General features: G+C 52.5%; 1 protein-coding gene across 1 annotated transcript in view; it reads left to right on the plus strand.

Moving 5' to 3' along the window:
- Positions 1-16,993, plus strand: part of CRISPLD2 (cysteine rich secretory protein LCCL domain containing 2) — a 60,434-nt gene that overhangs the window by 7,043 nt on the left and 36,398 nt on the right. The window contains exons 2-5 of the mRNA XM_081118185.1: positions 8,430-8,734; positions 12,673-12,791; positions 15,635-15,767; positions 16,184-16,299. Of these exons, the coding sequence (XP_080974311.1) occupies positions 8,495-8,734; positions 12,673-12,791; positions 15,635-15,767; positions 16,184-16,299 (608 nt within the window). The 5' untranslated portion in view covers positions 8,430-8,494. The remainder of the gene's footprint in view (positions 1-8,429; positions 8,735-12,672; positions 12,792-15,634; positions 15,768-16,183; positions 16,300-16,993) is intronic.

The following is a 16,993-nucleotide window of genomic DNA, read 5'->3' on the forward strand; positions in this document are numbered from 1 at the left end:
CCGTAGCCTGATGCTATAGAATGCCTGAGCTTGTGTCTTTGAACTTGTTTCATACCCAGTGGCCATGACACACCCTGGCAGATGCCACCCAGTGCCAGTGAATCATGCATTTCAGGGTTGGGCCAGGTGCTGCCAGCCCTGAAGCCTGGGGCAGAGGTGATCTGGGTGCCTGAATTCACCCAGGAGGACAAGGGGAAGAAACAGTCATTAACCATCGCTAGGTCGTAGGACTTTGCTGCTGGGTTTTTAAGAACCACTATTTTAGTAATCTTCGCATCCTTCCTCATCCAGCCGTGGGGGAAATTCGGGGTCTCATTGTGCTCATGAGGAATTGGAGGTAAAGGGTCCTTCCGGGCAGCTCTATGTGGTGGAGTCAGGATTCGAACCTGGGTCCGACCCAATGTCCATGCTTTTCCACGCGCCTCTGCCAGTCCTCGATGTCTTGTCCCTTGGAGATGGCGGCTTCCTGCTGTTTATCTGAAGCTTTGCTGAGAGCGTTGCTCCCAAGGAAACAACCTCACACCTGCAAGAAAAGAGAAAGGGGCCCCAGGAGTGTGGCTGGGTAATTTAAGACCATATTAATTTATTATCCAGTCACTTTAGAGTGCCTTCTCTGATACATTCTCTTGGCTTTTGTTGAATGCACCTGGTTTTTAGTTGTTGTTTTTTTGCACGAAGTAGATTAAGTGTCTGTTGAATGAGGTTTTCTTCTGTTTTTGTCCAGAGTTTTGTATATTCTCTGTGTAGTACTTAAAAAAACTGAATGGGTTTATATATTGTACTTGTTCTATATATAAAACTATATATATATATATATATATATATATATATATATATATATCTCCCATAAGGACTTATCTTTTGCCAAGAGGACAGGGGAAAGAAAGTGCCTGTGGGTGGGGGTTTCTTAGCCGAGTGGACTGCTGGCCCTCCGTCCTTGGTTGTGGGGAACCCAGGGGGCCCTGCTTCCTCCCTGCCCAGCCCTAATCCTGTGGAGCAGGGTTTAAGGAAAACCAACCAGATCGCCTGCTCCTCCCCCCAGTGTCTGGTACTGACCCAGACGCTCTTCCTGAGAGGTTCTGCCCAGGGCTGGGATCTGCCCAAGACGTGCCTGCTGGGGAGTCCTTCCCTCCTCCCAGCCACCGCTTCATTCCTGGGATTTCTGGGTGGTTTGTGGTACGGCTCTGGCCTCGCTCATACGTCGAGTTCTTTGTGCCTTTGGGGTTAGCTGCTGTCCTATGGGTGGGGTGTCTCACTGAATGTGTCTGGCTGACATGGGGCTGGAGGTCAGCACTGCCCTGACATTTTGGGGAGCCACTGCCTGGATGAGCCAGGCTCGGTAAGCAGATGGAGTGTGAGAGATGCATGGGCACTGGGCACCGCCCACAGGCATTCTGTGTGCTGGCGGGCAAGTTGCTTATCCGTTTTGAGTCTCAGTCTCCCCATCTGTGTGAGAGGGCTCATAATCACAGTGACCCCATTAGTCTGTGGAGAGCATGAATATGAGATGCTGGGACTAGAAGCCAGCTGCTTCATCCACCCTCATCAGGCCTTGGCCGGGTTATTGGTGATGACTGTTCATGGAGCATTGACTCCCCGTTGGGGTTTGAAGTTGAACAAGGCTCAGTGCCAGCCAGTGGTGTGCTGGGGCCGGCTCCCTAGATAAAGTTTCAGAAAGATCATGAGCCAGTTAAACAACCATCATTAAACGTTGAATTATATAAACTTACAGTTAAGTAAGTCATTTAAAACAAAGGTAATAAATACTCAAAACTCATCATGTCCTAATTTTTTACTTCACTTCACTATTATCTCTGCTCTCGATGTTATTGGCATGCTAGTACAAGCCTTTCCAGAAACCCCATGTTCAGTACCTCATGTTGCTTTCTTGAAATCGGCCATGGTGGGAGTATTTATACCAGGGCAATTGACAAACACTACAAGTCCAGCACACCACTGATTTCAGCCTTCAAAAAAGCACATAGTCTAGGTGGAGAGACAAATAGTATGAACAGATGCAGTGCAGGCTGGTGAGTTCTGGGACATCCAGGGGCCACTTCATTCAGCTAAGACTGAGCCCTGCAAGGAGACAAAGCTCCATGGCAGCTGTGGCATCTGAACTGGGTTGTTGTCATCAGCATGATGGGTCCTGACCAGTTGGTCAGCATTAATGCCATAGACCTTATTGGCGACATCTTGACACCTGCTTCCCCAGAAGGTGGGGAAAATTGGCTGCGGCTCAAGGCATATGCAGAGTCAAGTGTGTTTTAAATTTAGGGGAGGTTCTCCCCTCTGCCCCACAACCATCAGACATTTAACAGGATGTTTTAAAGTTAGACTTTGCCTCAAGGCAGAGGTGGGGCTCTGAAATACTTCACTGCACTCCTCATTATTAATGCCAGCCTTCCAAGAATCCCTCCAAACAGTGCGTCTATGGGGCACTGAGCAGCAGAATCGTATTATAAGAGCTAACACTGTTGGCTGTGTACTTCATAGCTGACATGGCCATGTTCATTCTCTCCTTCATTCCTCACTCCATAGCTCATCCCTGGACCCTAACCTGCCCTGCCCCCGGCCCAGGCTGGGCAGATTAATCCCTGCTCATTGGCAAAGAACTCAGCTGAAGAGTTGCTGCCTCCCTGAAGCCTCCTGAAGTTTAATCACACCTGTAGGCCTGCTGGTCTTGTTCACCGATGTCTGACAAGTCTTATAATTCCCCTCTACCTTATAGATGCGGACACTGGAGCCCAGAGAAGCTTCATGCCATGTCCAAGGTCACACAGCTAATGAGGGGCAGTGCCAGACATTGAACCCAGGTCTCTGGTCCCCGAGATCCCAAGCTTCAGGCCACATGAAGAAGCCAACCTCATGTGTATTGTTTATATGGCTCTTCTGATCTTGGGAGGAGGAGAGCCACAAATCCATTCCATAAATATTTATTGACCATCAACTTGGCAGACATTGGTGGTTCATCTGTAAATAAGCCGACAGGTCTGTAGGCTCGAGATTAAGCAGTGACCCTGGAGTTGAGTCTTAAGCAAGGAGCAGGAATTAATCTGCCTAGCCTGGGCCGGCGGAGGGGGCCGGTTGGGGGTCATAGAATGAGCTGTGGGAACAGCATGTGCAAAAGCAGAGAGCTTGGCACAGCCTCGGAGCTGACGGCTGACAGGCTCAGTCCTAAGATTCATCTTCCTGGCAGACTTTCCTAAACACAGACAAAGGCAGTGGGCTAGATGACGCATCAGACCTAAACAAATCATGTTCCTTTTCTCTCGCTCTCTCCTGAGGACTGAATTGGTGGTGGCATCGCCCAGGAGGTCACCACCAAGGAGACCTCTTACTAGATTGGGAACACGAGGATCTGTGGACTTCTGTGTACCCACAGAGCCTTGGCCAGGCTGGAGGGGGTGTTGCAATGTGTTGAAAGTTCTCCAGGCTTTCAGAAAGCTTGATTTGAAGTCTTGGTTCCACTAGCTACACAACCTCCCAAATACCAGGCAGTGTCTCCTGGACTGAGTTGTATTTTCTGTAAAATGGGTGGAAAACAGCCATCTCCCTGGCAGAGAGCAGATGCTCTTGCAAGCTTCAGGCCACACTGCAGGAATTTGACTCCCATGGCTTTCACTCGCCAGGCTTGGGTCTCCTTGTTGACCCTGGGGTTTGAAAGCCTTGTTGGTCTCTCCCCACCTCTCCAGTGGCCTGATTTCTGGTATGTTCCCTTGAGACTTCGGTGTCTTTATCGTATCTGTGGTCTGCTTAATCATGCCCGCAGATCTCTGGGCTTGCTTTTGCAACTTTGGCGGAGTTAGAACAACTTCTTCCGGAGAGCATTCCTGCTGTATTGCAGAGCAGGTCTCAAGTTGTTGGTATGAGGCCAGGGTGAGTGAGAGCTGAAGAGGGCTTCTCTAGAAAATGCCTTTGGAGGTGCCTGCCGCTCACACCACTTTGGCAACCCTAGGAGAATTGGGGGCTTGGGGTGGGACAGGGGTACAGAGCCAAAGAGTGTGGGCCTCACTGTCCAGGTACCAAAGTGTGAGCTCCTTCAGGATGGTAGGGAAACAGCTGGGACCTCAGCAGCTAGAGTGCTCTACAGAGAGTACCCATCAATGCCTGGGGTCAGAGGTCAGCTGGTGACATTTGAATCAAAAGAGCATCGGCAGATGGAGGTTGGCAGTGTGTCAAGTCCAATGATAGGGGCATGTTTTGGTGAAATGTCACCATGATGTAAAGGTTTCAGTCCCCTGGGGGGTGACGCATTGGTGCCTTCTCATCAACAGCGCCACTATCTGACTTGGGGGGGGCAGGCCTCAACTCCACTGAGCCCAGCAGTCTGCCCAGGAGGCAGAGGGGGGTAAGGAGGGTTGAAGAGGGAGATGGGATTGTTGGTGGAGGCTCCTCTGCTGCCTGGGTGGTGACAGGAAATCCATGAGGTGGCAGTAAGAAAGGACTCTGGGGTCAGATGGAGCTGTGTTCCAATGCCGGTTTTCTGCTGGTTAGTTGTATCATCTTGCGTGGATTCTTTAAACACCAGAGGCCTCAGTCTCCTCATCTGTAAAATGGGATAGTGGAACCCAAACTCTGAGTCATTGGGAGGTGAATTTAGAAATTCAACATCTGGCACACAATAGGTCTCCCTCAGTGTAATCCCCCTGCCAGCCTCCCTGGAGGGAGCATGTCCTCATCATTGGAAAGCTCCAATCAGCCTTGGACAGTGTATATGTCTCATTTGTAAAAAGTTTTTTGTTGGTTTTTTTTTTAAATTGTAAATGGAAAAGGGACTGAAGTGCTTTGGCCCTAAGTTCTGATTGAGCTGTTTGGGCAGCAGAGGCCAAATGGTAAGAACAAGCCAAGGGTGCTGGCATTGCCTGTGAAGTGAGCTGTCACTGCCAGGTTCCAGCTGAATCCTTGCCTCGGCCTCCTGATTTGCCTCTCTGTTCCCACCTTGCTTCCTTCCATATAGCGGCCAGCAGGATATTTGGAGCATGATCCTTCCATCCACTTATCTGATGCACATACCAGTTTGGTGGCACTGCCATAACCAAGGACCTCAGACTGGGTGGTTTAAAGAATAGACCTTTACTGCCTCCCAGTTCTGGAGGCTGGAAGTCTGAGATCAAGGTGTCAGCAGAGCTGGTTCCTTCTGAGGCCTCTCTCCTTGGCTTGTAGATAGCCATCTTCTCCCTGTGTCCTCTGTGTGTGTCTGTGTCCTAATCTCCTCTTCTTATAAGGACACCCGTTGTATTGGATTAGGGCCCACCTTGACGACCTCATTTAACTTAATCACATCTTTAAAGGCCCAATCTCCAAATACAGTCACATTCTGAGATGCTGGGGGTTGGGGCTTCTACATTTGAATTTAGGAGAGACACAACCCAGCCTAGAACCCTGTGCTTATTGCCCTGTGCCAGCACCATGCTGGACTCTGGGAATGCAGGCATGAGTGAGACATCAGCCCTGTTATGGGTACAGTTCTGCTTAAATCTTCAGTGTTCTCCTGCTGCCCAAACTTAGCAGGAGCACCAAGATCTGGGCCTTGTCCCTCTCCAGCATGGTCCCAGTCAGGCCAGACCACTTGAGCCCCAGTCAGGCCAGACCACTTTCAGACCCAACAGTACGCCGCCCAGCATGGTGCCACGAATGGCAGGACCCAGGGCAAGCCTGATTTCCCAGGCCAGCGATTGGCGCAAAGCAGAGACGGCTTGAAGAAACCCTTCCTCTTATCTCCTTTCACTTGTGTTTTCTTCCCAAAGGAAGGTTTCAGGAAACCCCATGGTTCTCCCAACTCTAAAGCTCCACCTGAGGCTCTATCAGTTCTCTTTGGAACCTTCGTGGGAAGCAGCAGCCTGTAGGCCCTGGGCTGGGGCCCTTTCATATTCATAGTGAAGGGGGCTTGTGGAGTCTTATGGGATAAGGTTGCACTTGTTCAGGGGATCATCCCAGAAGGATGCACATGGGACTTGTAGTTGTTTCATTGCCCTTTCATGTGTTGGCATTTTGCTTTGTTTTAAAGTCCAAGGGATAGGATGTGTTCACCATCTAGATCTGGCCTTGGAGGACTCTTGCCCTCTTTGGTTACAACCTTGCAGTTTCTGCCAACTCAGCCTGTCCACCTAAAGTGAACAGAGATTGACACTTCCATATTTGCTTGAGATTTTAAAGTAGAAATAACATATTAAAGATAAAGATGAAGCCCCTCACATGCTCCTTCCCAGTCCCATTGCCCTTACCCTAGAGCCAACCACCACCATGAACTTGGTCTGATTCAGCCCTGGTTTTACTGTACAAACACACGCACACATGCATACACACACATTATAGAACACATGTTATATAACATGCATGCACACATAACACATGTACACAAACACAAACGTACAGCTATGTGTATGTATGTGTATATATGTATATATAACATATACATATAGATGTTTGTATGTACATACACATGTATATCCAAAAATATACAAAATATGATTTATGTTTTAAAATTTATATAAGTAGTACAATTAGCATAATATTCTACAACTTGCTTTTTTAACCCAACACGGTATTTGAGTTTCACTTATGCTGACACTCACATAGCTCTGGTTCATTCCTTTGACCTGCTGCATAATATCCTACCCCATGGCTACCCCACAGTTTATTACTGATTACTCCTACTGATAGCTGTTTGAGTTGTGCCCATTGGCAGTTTAAACCAAACCCAGGCATTAGTCTGGTTGAGTCACAGTTGAGTTGTATAAGCAGTTCCTGTTTCTGCGGGTGCCCTGCCCCTCCAGCAGCTTTAGCGTAGAGTAAAGCAAATGAGTACTGTCACGATGCCAGAGGGGACGCCTTGTGATGTCAATCCTCACTGTCACTTCGTCTCAAATCTTAGTCCAGCGTCAGTGTGTTTTGGCATCTCTCTCAGCCTGGCCTTCTGCAGCTGGGAAATGTTCTTATATGGTGGCGTGACTAACCTGAGACATCAGGGACCCCGACTGCATTACTGGGTTTGAGTCCCAGTGAGGCGAGCGAGCACGCAGAAGTCCTCCCCGCAGTCCCTGGGGCTCTGCCCCAAAGGGAACTCCGACGAGGGAGGCCACATGTGACTCACGCCAAAGAGAGCCAGGCCTCCCCTCCGGATGGTGGTTATTTTTATCTGAAGTTCGGGCTTGGTCAGGACCCTGGAGAGTTTCCAGGGTCGGAGTGGGAACTGCCTCTTTCCCACAGCTCCTGGCCTCTGCTCTGCCTCCTGGGATTCCCGGCTCTGCCCTTCAGCCTCGGCTCGTCCCCTCCCTGCCCCACCCTATGTCTTGTCCCTGAGGATGTCCTCCTCTGGCTACGGTCTTTCGGTCCCAGCCAGCTTGACTGCGGGTGAAGAGCAGAGGAGTCTTGCTGAGAGAATGGAGCCCCCCAGGAGCCCGAGCGGGTCAGCACTGAGGCACGGCCGTTGCCCTTCCTACCCAGGGAGCCCCTCCTCTAGCTCCCTGTGATGTCTTAAGTCAGCCCTGTCCCACTGAGTAGGGGCTGTGGCTTTCCTCGCCTATCTCCCCAGCCCAGCTGGGAGCCCCTTGAGGCCAGGGCCATCTTCATGTCCCGAGGTCTAGCACCAAATAGGTGCCCAATAAAAACCACTGGGTGACTGACTGAGTACCCATGTGAACCACTAACCAAGCAGCCGAAAGGATAATGCCTGGCAGTGCCTGGAGCAGGCAGGAGCTGGGGAGGGGAGGCCACGTGCTCGGTTGTTGAGCGGGTTTACCAGGCAGGCTCGGGGATAAGAGTGGGGTACACAGCACCCCTTGGAGGTCCTCTGTCATTTCCTCTGAGGATCACGTTGACAGGGGACTTGTGGGCAGAGCACTCAGCTGGGTCCCTGGCTGGGGCTGGGTGACGTGGTGGAGTGTGTGACGACTGTGTGGGTGGGGCCAGTGGAAGGGCCATGACAAGAGGAGCCTTGTGCAATGCAGGGTTTGGGGCTGCCTGTTAACCACATTGGTAAACTGAGTCTGACTTCACAGGGACCAGGAAGCTTGCTACTAACTTTGGTTCAGGGCAAATCCTTTGGTGATGTGAAATGACCTTATCAATCTCCTTTGGAAGCAGGAGACAGAGCTTAACTCAGGCTGTAGACCCACCTGAATGAGTAGAAATGCTGACTCAACATTAGAAAAGATGGTGACAAGAGAACCTGGGTCCAGGAGAGACTGTGCCAGGATGTCCCATGTGGAGGCCGGGCAGCCTGCCCTGCTGGAAACCCTTTGCTTGAATCCCAGCTCCACCACTTCCTGTCTGAGGGACTCAGGTTGTTTAGCTCCTGTGAGCCTCAGTTTCCACATCTGCAAAGTGGGGAGAATACTACCTGCGCCATTCCCCGCTTGAGCCAACACTGTAGCTGGTTTGATACTGACTGGCTGTTTCTCCGGCCGCCCTCTGCTTCCTTTCAGGTCTCTCGAGCCCCCAGCTCTGCCTCCGGAGCCCGGCTGCCCCATCTTGCCGCAGGAGAGGAGCCATGAGCTGCGTCCTGAACGGCCTCTTCCCCTTGGGGCTGGTGCTGCTGGTCTGTGGCTCCCAAGGCTTTTTCCTGCCCAACGTCACACACTTAGAGAAGCTGCTCAGCAAATACCAGCAGCATGAGCCCCACCCCCGGGCCCGCCGGGCCATCCCCAGGTCTGACCAGGAGGAGATCCTCATGCTGCACAATAAACTGCGGGGCCAGGTGTACCCCCCGGCCTCCAACATGGAGTACATGGTGAGTGCTGGCGCCCCACCCGGGCGGGCGGCCGGGCTCTGTCTGTTTTGTCCCCAGTCACTGGGTGTGTGGCAGGCTTGGGGTCTCGGGCCACAGAGGGTCCCCTGCCTCTGTTCTTGATGCCTTGCCAAAACAGCACCCATGGGTGCCCCAGCAGAGGCTGTCTCATTGCCAGCTCCTTGTGTCACCTCTCAAGCTCAGCCCATGTCCCCGCCCTGAGTCTTTCCTCAGGCCTCTGGAAGGCAGAGCTGGGAGGGCCTCAGGGCTGGGCTGTGGCAGGGTCAGTCCCAGCTCTGCCACCTCCTGCATGTGTGACCTGAGCCTCAGTTTCCACTTTGAGCACCCCTTCCTGCCATGGTTCCCGTGACAGCTGAGTGCAGACCCTGCGCCTGGGGCTGTGGTGTTGCTGTGGCTACGGTGCCAGCTGGCCTTCCTCCAGCCCTCCAACTGCACCTTCTCCGTCTGAGGAGAGTGTGGCCCAGTCTATGAGTTACGGTGCCTGTTGGAAAGGAGAAGGGGGAGGAGGGACAGTGTGGGGGGGTCCCTCTGAATCTGGAGAAACCCACACTTAGGAGCAGAAGGGACGACAGCTCTCCCCGTCCAGGTCCCCCGCCCCGCCTTCACGCTCGCGTTTCCATTCCTGTCAGTACCATCCCCCATTCCCCCAGCCCTAGGAAGTAGGTGCCGTGATTTTGCCCATTTAATAGATTAGGAACTGAGGCCCAAGGTCACACAGTTGGCAGTGACAGAGCCAGATGCCGTCTGAGTCCAGCCGACTCCAGGGCCTGTGCTCTCAGCCACCACTCTGTGTCCAGTTAAGCACCTCGCGCCACCCCCACCAGCTACCGCGTGTTTTCCACCCGGTCTCCCCACCCTGTTCCCGTCTCGCCTTGATTAGTGGGAGAGCCTCAGCCCCGGGGGTTCCACCGGCCATCCGGCCATCTTGCCCTCTGGCTCATTCTGAATCCTGCCATCCGTCATGTTAAGCTCCTAAATCTTCACTTTCTTCCAACCTTCCTCCTGCTCAGGAGCCTCTAGGGCCCTCTGTGCCCAGGATGAAGCCCACATGCTTCTTGCCTGGCATCCGAGGCTTCTATCGGGAGCCCTGTCTGTCTTGATGACTTGTCTCCCTCCTTCCTCTTTGGCCAGAGGGGTCTGCTGGGTGTCCTCCGAAGATGCCGTGTGTGTGACAGCCACAGCCCCTCCCTCCCGAGAACACTTCCCCTTGTCACTTTCTTTATTCAACTGCTCCGAAGCCCTCACCCTATGCCACGCTCCTCTCCTTCCCCTGGACTCAGCTGTCACTTTGCATGTTGCCTTGTGCCTTGAAGTTGGTAGCGCTCGTGGTTGGGGACCGTCCCGTGTGCCTGTGAGCCCCTCACTGTCAATGTCTGTGCGCACATGAGGTGACCCATCACCAGCCATAGGGCAGATGAATGGGTCACCGGTCTGGGCAGAGCCCTGCGAGCAAGACTTTGGGAATTCGTTACATTCTTTTTTCCCTTAAGGAAATCATCCAGGCATTTATTCCAGGGCTGTGCTAATTTTAGGAGGAAGAGTGGGCACCCTTTCAAAATGCATGGGACAGCTGGTACAGACCTCAGGGTCAGAGATGTAGGAAATTGGGGGGGTTTCTTTGGGGCTTTGGAAACAGACTCCTCCCTCATCCTTCCCTGGACCTGTTGGTTTGGTCCCCACGGGGAAAGGACTCTGCGCCTCTCTCTGGGTGGGTCACCCTGCATCCTGAGCCATTCCCACCCCAAGGTCCCGAGTGGTGCCCACCAAGGAGTAGGTATTTTCCTCAGTTCTTCAGAGGGACACGGGCTAGTTGGAGGGCAGGTATTCAACTGGGAAAGCACAGGCTGAGTGGGAGGTGAGGGGGCAGGTGGGGACTGAGGGGCTCAGTGAGGGCTGCCATGAGCTGGGGAACTGGGCTTCATTGTGTGTGCATTCATTCATTCATTCATTCACGCCTGCATTCATTCATTCACGTCTGCATTCTTCTGGGTGGTAGTCGAGACGTGTAACAGTGCCGTGGAAAGGACACTGATCAATAGTGTCGGTTGTAAACAGCTCACCACACAGCCAGATCCGTGACTACCAGCCCTGCACCCCTTTGTTCGGGGAACATTGTTTTGAGGTCCTACTATGTGGTGGGCATGGCTGGAGCTGCGAAGGGCATGGCTGGAGAGGCGAGGGTAGACCAGGGTGACAATTCTCAGCCTCAAATGGAGGGAGGGGAGATCTGGTTTCTTGTTTGACTGTGTCCCGTTGCAGACTAGACATCAGGCCTGCATGTCTCTAGTCAGAATGTCAAAAGCCTTAAACCCCCAGAGATCCTGCCTGGCCTGGCCTTCTTTGCCTAACTCAATCTTTGCCCTCCCTGCTCTCCTCCCCTACTTTGAACTGTCGGAAATGTTTTGGACTCAGACCAATGGCAAGCAAGGTTCACATTGCTCTTGAACCATGGCACAGAATGAATAGTGAGCTTCTGAAAAGCCAGTGACCCTTGGAGTGGGATCAGCGCCTGCCCAGGCTCCCATTGTCCTCTCTGGATACGGGGAGGGGCCTTAGCTGGCTACTTCCAGAGGGATCGAGATGCATGTACAAGCTACTCTCATCCCCACTGCTCACCTCTCCCCTGCTTGGAGACGAATGAATCACTGACTTGGTTCAGGTGTTCTATTTGGGGGGGTGACCCATGAGTCCAGAAGACAGGAAGGAGGAAGTCCAACTTCAGAGTCCACTGTGGGGGTCCCATGGTGGGAACCGGATCTGCCAGGATCTGCTGAGTAAAGGGAGCAGCAGGTGGCTCACCCTCCTGAAGGCGAGAGGTGGGTGCATTTATGCACAGGCCTGTCCCCCATTGGCTGAGAGTGGCCCCAGGGAGGGTTGACCCCCCCCATTCAGGCTTTGCTTGGACATTGGGGAGAGATCCCAGGCAGAAGCAGCTCAATGGGAGGTGGGTCAGGGGTGTGAGGCGGGTCCCCAGGGGCTCTCCCCTAGGGCAGGACTTGCCCAGGATGTTGAGGAATTCCTGATCTCCAGCCTGGGGTCTCAGTTGGTTTAACCAGCCTCCTATTCCTGGACAGGTCCCAGGGCTCTGCCCAGACAGCCTTTCAGTGGGCACCTACTGTGTGCCAAGTGCTGGGGCTACCCAGAGCAATGGATGGCCCCTGCCTGCCCGTGAGCTGGAGCATCTGCCCAGTGACTCTGGGAGGAGGCATCGTGGCAGCTGGTTCGCAGCGATCGCGGAGGGCCGCCTCGCGTCTGTTCCTCCACAGGAGAGAAATGACCCCACTTGCTTTGTTCTCTGTGTTCTTTCCCAGGGAGTTATGTGTGTTCCCTGGGCCAGCTGGGAGGCAGGACCGGCTGCCGAGCCTGTCTTGATTCTTTGGCCCAGCCCCCTGCCCCAGCCCCCCTGATTTAGGGTGGGCCATGATGCCAGAGGGGAGCAGGGCTGGGCAAGTTGAAGGCATGTCTTGCTACTTTTTTAGAAAATATAATAGTAAAATATATATAACACAAAATTTAACATTTTAACCGTTTTTAAATGCACAGTTCAGTAGCATTAAGTACATTCACATTGTGCAACCATCACCGCCATCCATCTCCAGGACTTACTCATCCGCCCATTTCACAGGTGAAGAGACTGAGGCTGAGAGGAGAAGGGACTTACCCAAGGTCACCGGCAAGTTAGAGGTGGAGCAGGAGCTCTGAGGACAGCCCTGGATCCAGGCTCCTCTGAGTCCTTTGCTGACCCTTCTCTTCCCACTTGCTGAGTTAGGAACTCATGTGAGATATGGACGCAACCCAGGGACGCAGGAGCTAACACTGGCCTGTGGGTTCACCCGGAGCCACTGCGGGAGGCGTCGCAGCATTTTTGGTTCTTACATCCACCCCTGACTCTGAAGGTGCCTGTTTCTCCTCCCCTACAGACCTGGGATGAAGAGCTGGCGAAGTCTGCGGCGGCCTGGGCCCACGAGTGCATCTGGGAGCATGGGCCTACCAGTCTGCTGGTGTCCATTGGGCAGAACCTGGGCGTCCACTGGGGCAGGTAAGACTGAGGTGGTCCCCCCCTTACTTGTGAATTGGCCACCAGGGCTGAGCACCTACTGTGTGCCTGGCTTGGTGCTTGCTGTCCATTATCGAATGTAGCCCTCATGATCACCCACTAAGAGAGAGAGAGAGAGACCACCTGTGTCATTTACGGGCGGGGAAACGGAGGCTCTGTGTGTGCCCAGTAATTGGCAAAATGGAGGTGAGCCTGGTTGCTGACTCCAGACACTGATCATCGGACTCAGGGTCTCTAGAGTGGATTTTCCATTCCATCTCCTTGAAAGGATCCTTGAGTCTGTTGCAGCTGGCCAGGAAGGAGCTGGCTGGGCAAGCTGGGAAGAAGGGAATGCTCGCTCCTTTAGTGGCGGGTCAGTCCTGTCTTCTCTGCCCCAGCATGTCTGGGTCCTGCTCTTTAAGGCCCAGCCAGGTTTTACCTTGTGGGCAGGTGTCCCTCACTTCCCCCCTTGTCTGGCCACAGAGGGGCTCGCTCATACCACTGAACCTCCGAGGCCTCCTGGCCTGGCAGCACCTTTGTCCCCTTGCCCATGGGAGGCACTTGACAATGGTCCATTCAGTGTCATTCCCTGGCTTTCCCCAAAGTCAACTGGGCCACATACCGGGCACCTAGCCCAGCTGAAAGTCCCCTGCAGGCTGGGGCCTGGTTTCATCAGAGAAAGTGCAGAAAATGTCTTTTGACCTATTAAGACTTACTGAGCCACCATCACAATGCTATGCCCACTGTCCTCTGAACCTGGACCCAGCAAGTGGCCAGGGTCTCAGGGTCCACTTTCATTTTGTCCTATTCATCGAAAAGTTGGACTGGACTTGAAGCATCCCCTCAAAATGCGGGCCAGGGTTTGCTAGACTTTAACCCAGACATTTCCCAGCTCTTGAAGTTCAGGAGTTTAATTTGGCCATGAGCAGCTACACTCTCCTTTAGGGCAGCTCCTATTCAGGACAAAACCTGGGCCCATGTCACGATGGATCTAGAGAGACGTGACTTCATGGGAGCAAATCAACAGAGTATTTTTTCCTCTGGTGGATTCTGCTTTTTATAAAATCAGGCTACGATAGCACTGAATGAAATGTCTGCAGGGGAGGAAATCCATCATTCCACTCCCTACTTCAGCTCCTTTCATTTTCTGGGCTCCTGTGTAGCCTTTGGCCGTCAGCCGGCATATTTTTACGTAGTTGTAACTGTGGCCAAGACCGCTTTTAATTCATTTTTTTCCCTTCTCATACAATACCAGACAATTTTTCTATTACATATTTGTCATGGTGATCATCTCATAAAGGCCGCCTATGGGCTATCAAGTAGACAGGCCAAAATTTAGCCATTCCATTTAAAAAAAAAAATTTTTTTAAATTGATTTTTAGAGAAAGAGGAAGGGAGAGGGAGAGAAACATCGATGTGTGAGAGAAACATTGATCAGCTGCCTCCTGCACGCCCCCAACCTGGGATCGAACCCACAACCGGGACATGTGCCCTGTCAGTGAATTGAACCAGCGACCTTTCAGTGCATGGGATGGCGCCCAACCCACTGAGCCACACTGGCCAGGGCAGCTAGTCCATTCTTGTAGACTTGCTTCTTCTGTTGTTGTTGGCTTGTTTGAATTATTTTATCAGGGTAACTCTGAGGAGTGGGATTGATGGGTCAAAGTACACCAAGGTCTTCCCCCTTCTGGTAAATGCTACTAACTTGCTTTCCCAAAGAGCCCTTCGTTCGCAAGGCCCCTGCAGCACCCGCCTGGCTGAGGCTCTGGGGACGGATGGAGTGGGGGGTGTCCTCTCACTCCGCAGCTCGGTGGCTGTGTGTTTCTTCGCCCAGGCTGGCTCCAGGAAGCAGGCCGTTTCCCAGGCCACGGCACTGACCGCTGCCACTCGCTCTGGCTTCTGACAGTAATTGTTACAAGACCTCTAACTGCCCATCTCACCACAGCACTCTTAGAAATGGCCAGTCCCCCTCGCCTCCTTTCTCTTTACTGAAACCGCTTTGTTTACACTCACTGGTGTCGGTGACCTGGGATTTGCATCCAGTTTATTTTCTTTCCTAAGAAAATAACCAGTGCCAGCCTGGTGGATGGGGCCAAGGCGAGGGGCAGCGGCCACCAACGATGATGACCTTGGGCCCTCCTCATTGCTGGGGCAAGGCAAGCTAGTAAGAAATACCAAATAGGAAGTTTTCACAAGGGTTTGCACACTGACCGCAGAGCTCTGCCTACCTACTGGCTTCTGTGCCCTGAATGAATTTTCTGCCTCGCATTTGAGTCCCTGGTTCCCCCCAGGCAGCCAAGGAACAAAGCCGGTCATGACCATCCATTGGCAGCTGGTGGGGGCCCATCTGTGTGGCCCCCCTGTAGGCAGCTACTCCCCAGCTTCCAGACCCTCCCCTGCCACGGTGGGTGTCCCATCTGTGCATCACCTGTTCAACTATTTACTCAATATTTTTTTCTATATTGGCTTTAAATGTCTTAAATCAAGTTTTGTCTTAAGCAATAATATCTGTGAAATATGGGATTCTTGGGCTGCACGTGTTTTCCCAAATGTACACGAAAATAAATACATAATTGTCAACATAAAAAATGACTCGTTTGGGGGCCTGGTAAAAGTTTTCTGAACACACAGGTGGCATGTGGGCCATCTGAGGGACACTCTTGGAACCCAGGTAAGCCCCTCGCTGATTTGGGTAGTAGCATTTTTTAACAGTAAGCGTTTTGGGGCTAGTTCCCTGAAGGAGCCCCCTCCTTCAGTGTATCCCCTGGGTGGTGGTGGTGCCAGCTACGGTCTCCATTGTTGGGTGTGTGGTGGCCAGAGCCTAACAAGCTGATCTGTCCCTGCAGGTATCGCTCTCCTGGGTTCCACGTGCAGTCCTGGTATGACGAGGTGAAGGACTACACCTACCCCTACCCCCACGAGTGCAACCCCTGGTGCCCAGAGAGGTGCTCTGGGGCCATGTGCACCCACTACACACAGGTAACACGGAGGACTGGCCTTGAGCCCAGCCCATCGTCCCCAAACCCCCTCAGCTGGCGCTGCAGGACTGTTGCCGGGTCGGAAAAGCTCTACTGTTGCCTTAATTTTTTTCTTTAATTTGGTGCTATTTGGAGTATAGCTGGTGGACTGAGCGGTTTCCCAAGTAGAACACCGAGACTGAGCACTAGAAACTTTTATGGCACTTTTACACGCTGGGGCACTGTCCTTGCACGTGGTTTGTTTGTTCAGCTTTTTGTTTTGTTTATTTTAGATCCTCAGTGGGTCGGGGGGCAATCTGGCCCTTCACCCCTTCACCACCTACCCCGTTAAGCAGCACCCTGTAGAGCCAGGCCAGATTATGTCGCCCTGGTGTACCTTGCCCCTTGAGCTCTGACGCATGGATGTCGTCTTTTCAGATAGTTTGGGCCACCACCAACAAGGTTGGCTGTGCTGTGAACACCTGCCGGAGGATGAACGTCTGGGGGGACATTTGGGAGAATGCGGTCTACCTCGTCTGCAATTACTCCCCAAAGTAAGACCAAGTGGGCGCGGCTCTATGGGTTGGGGTGCTTTTCCAGCTCTGGAGGACACAACTAAAGCTGTCTTCACCAGCGAAGTCTTCATTATTTCACATAACAAGGGGGCTAGAGGTTGGTGCATCCGGGTTGGCTTGACTGGTCAGCAGTGTCAACCAGGACTCAGGCTCCTTTTGACTTCCTGCTGTACCGTCCTCTCCTCATGGTGCAAAGATGGCTGCAAAGCACCGGGCATCACGTCTTCCCAAGCAGAAGGAAGGGGTGTGGTAGAAAAGAGCCCTCTCCTCAGGTCTTTCTCCCCCCTGGCGACTTTCTCCCTGGGTCATTGGCTAGGACTAGACCAGCTGCAGACAGGGGGGAAACAAGATTGCCCCAATTGGCTTTGACCAACGGAATTGCCCCAGTTGACTTTGCGAGTCTCTTCTGGGACCACCTGGACAAATCAGAAGCAGGAATAGCTGTTTCCTGGGCAACCATGGGGGTCTGCCATAGCAATATTACTATTATTTTTTTCTGAAAATATGCAACAGATAGCACTCTATAAAACAGGTATTCACGTTAGAATGAGTTTTTTCATCTTTCTATTTCCCCCTCTCAGAAGGGACCACATCAGGTATTGTAGCCCCCCTTCTTCCTTACACAGCCTGTGTCATCCGTGTGTCATTTATCCCTTGATTCATTTCACCTTGG

Source organism: Miniopterus schreibersii (genome assembly GCF_964146895.1).
Source record: "Miniopterus schreibersii genome assembly, chromosome: 18".
Lineage (NCBI taxonomy): Eukaryota > Metazoa > Chordata > Mammalia > Chiroptera > Miniopteridae > Miniopterus > Miniopterus schreibersii.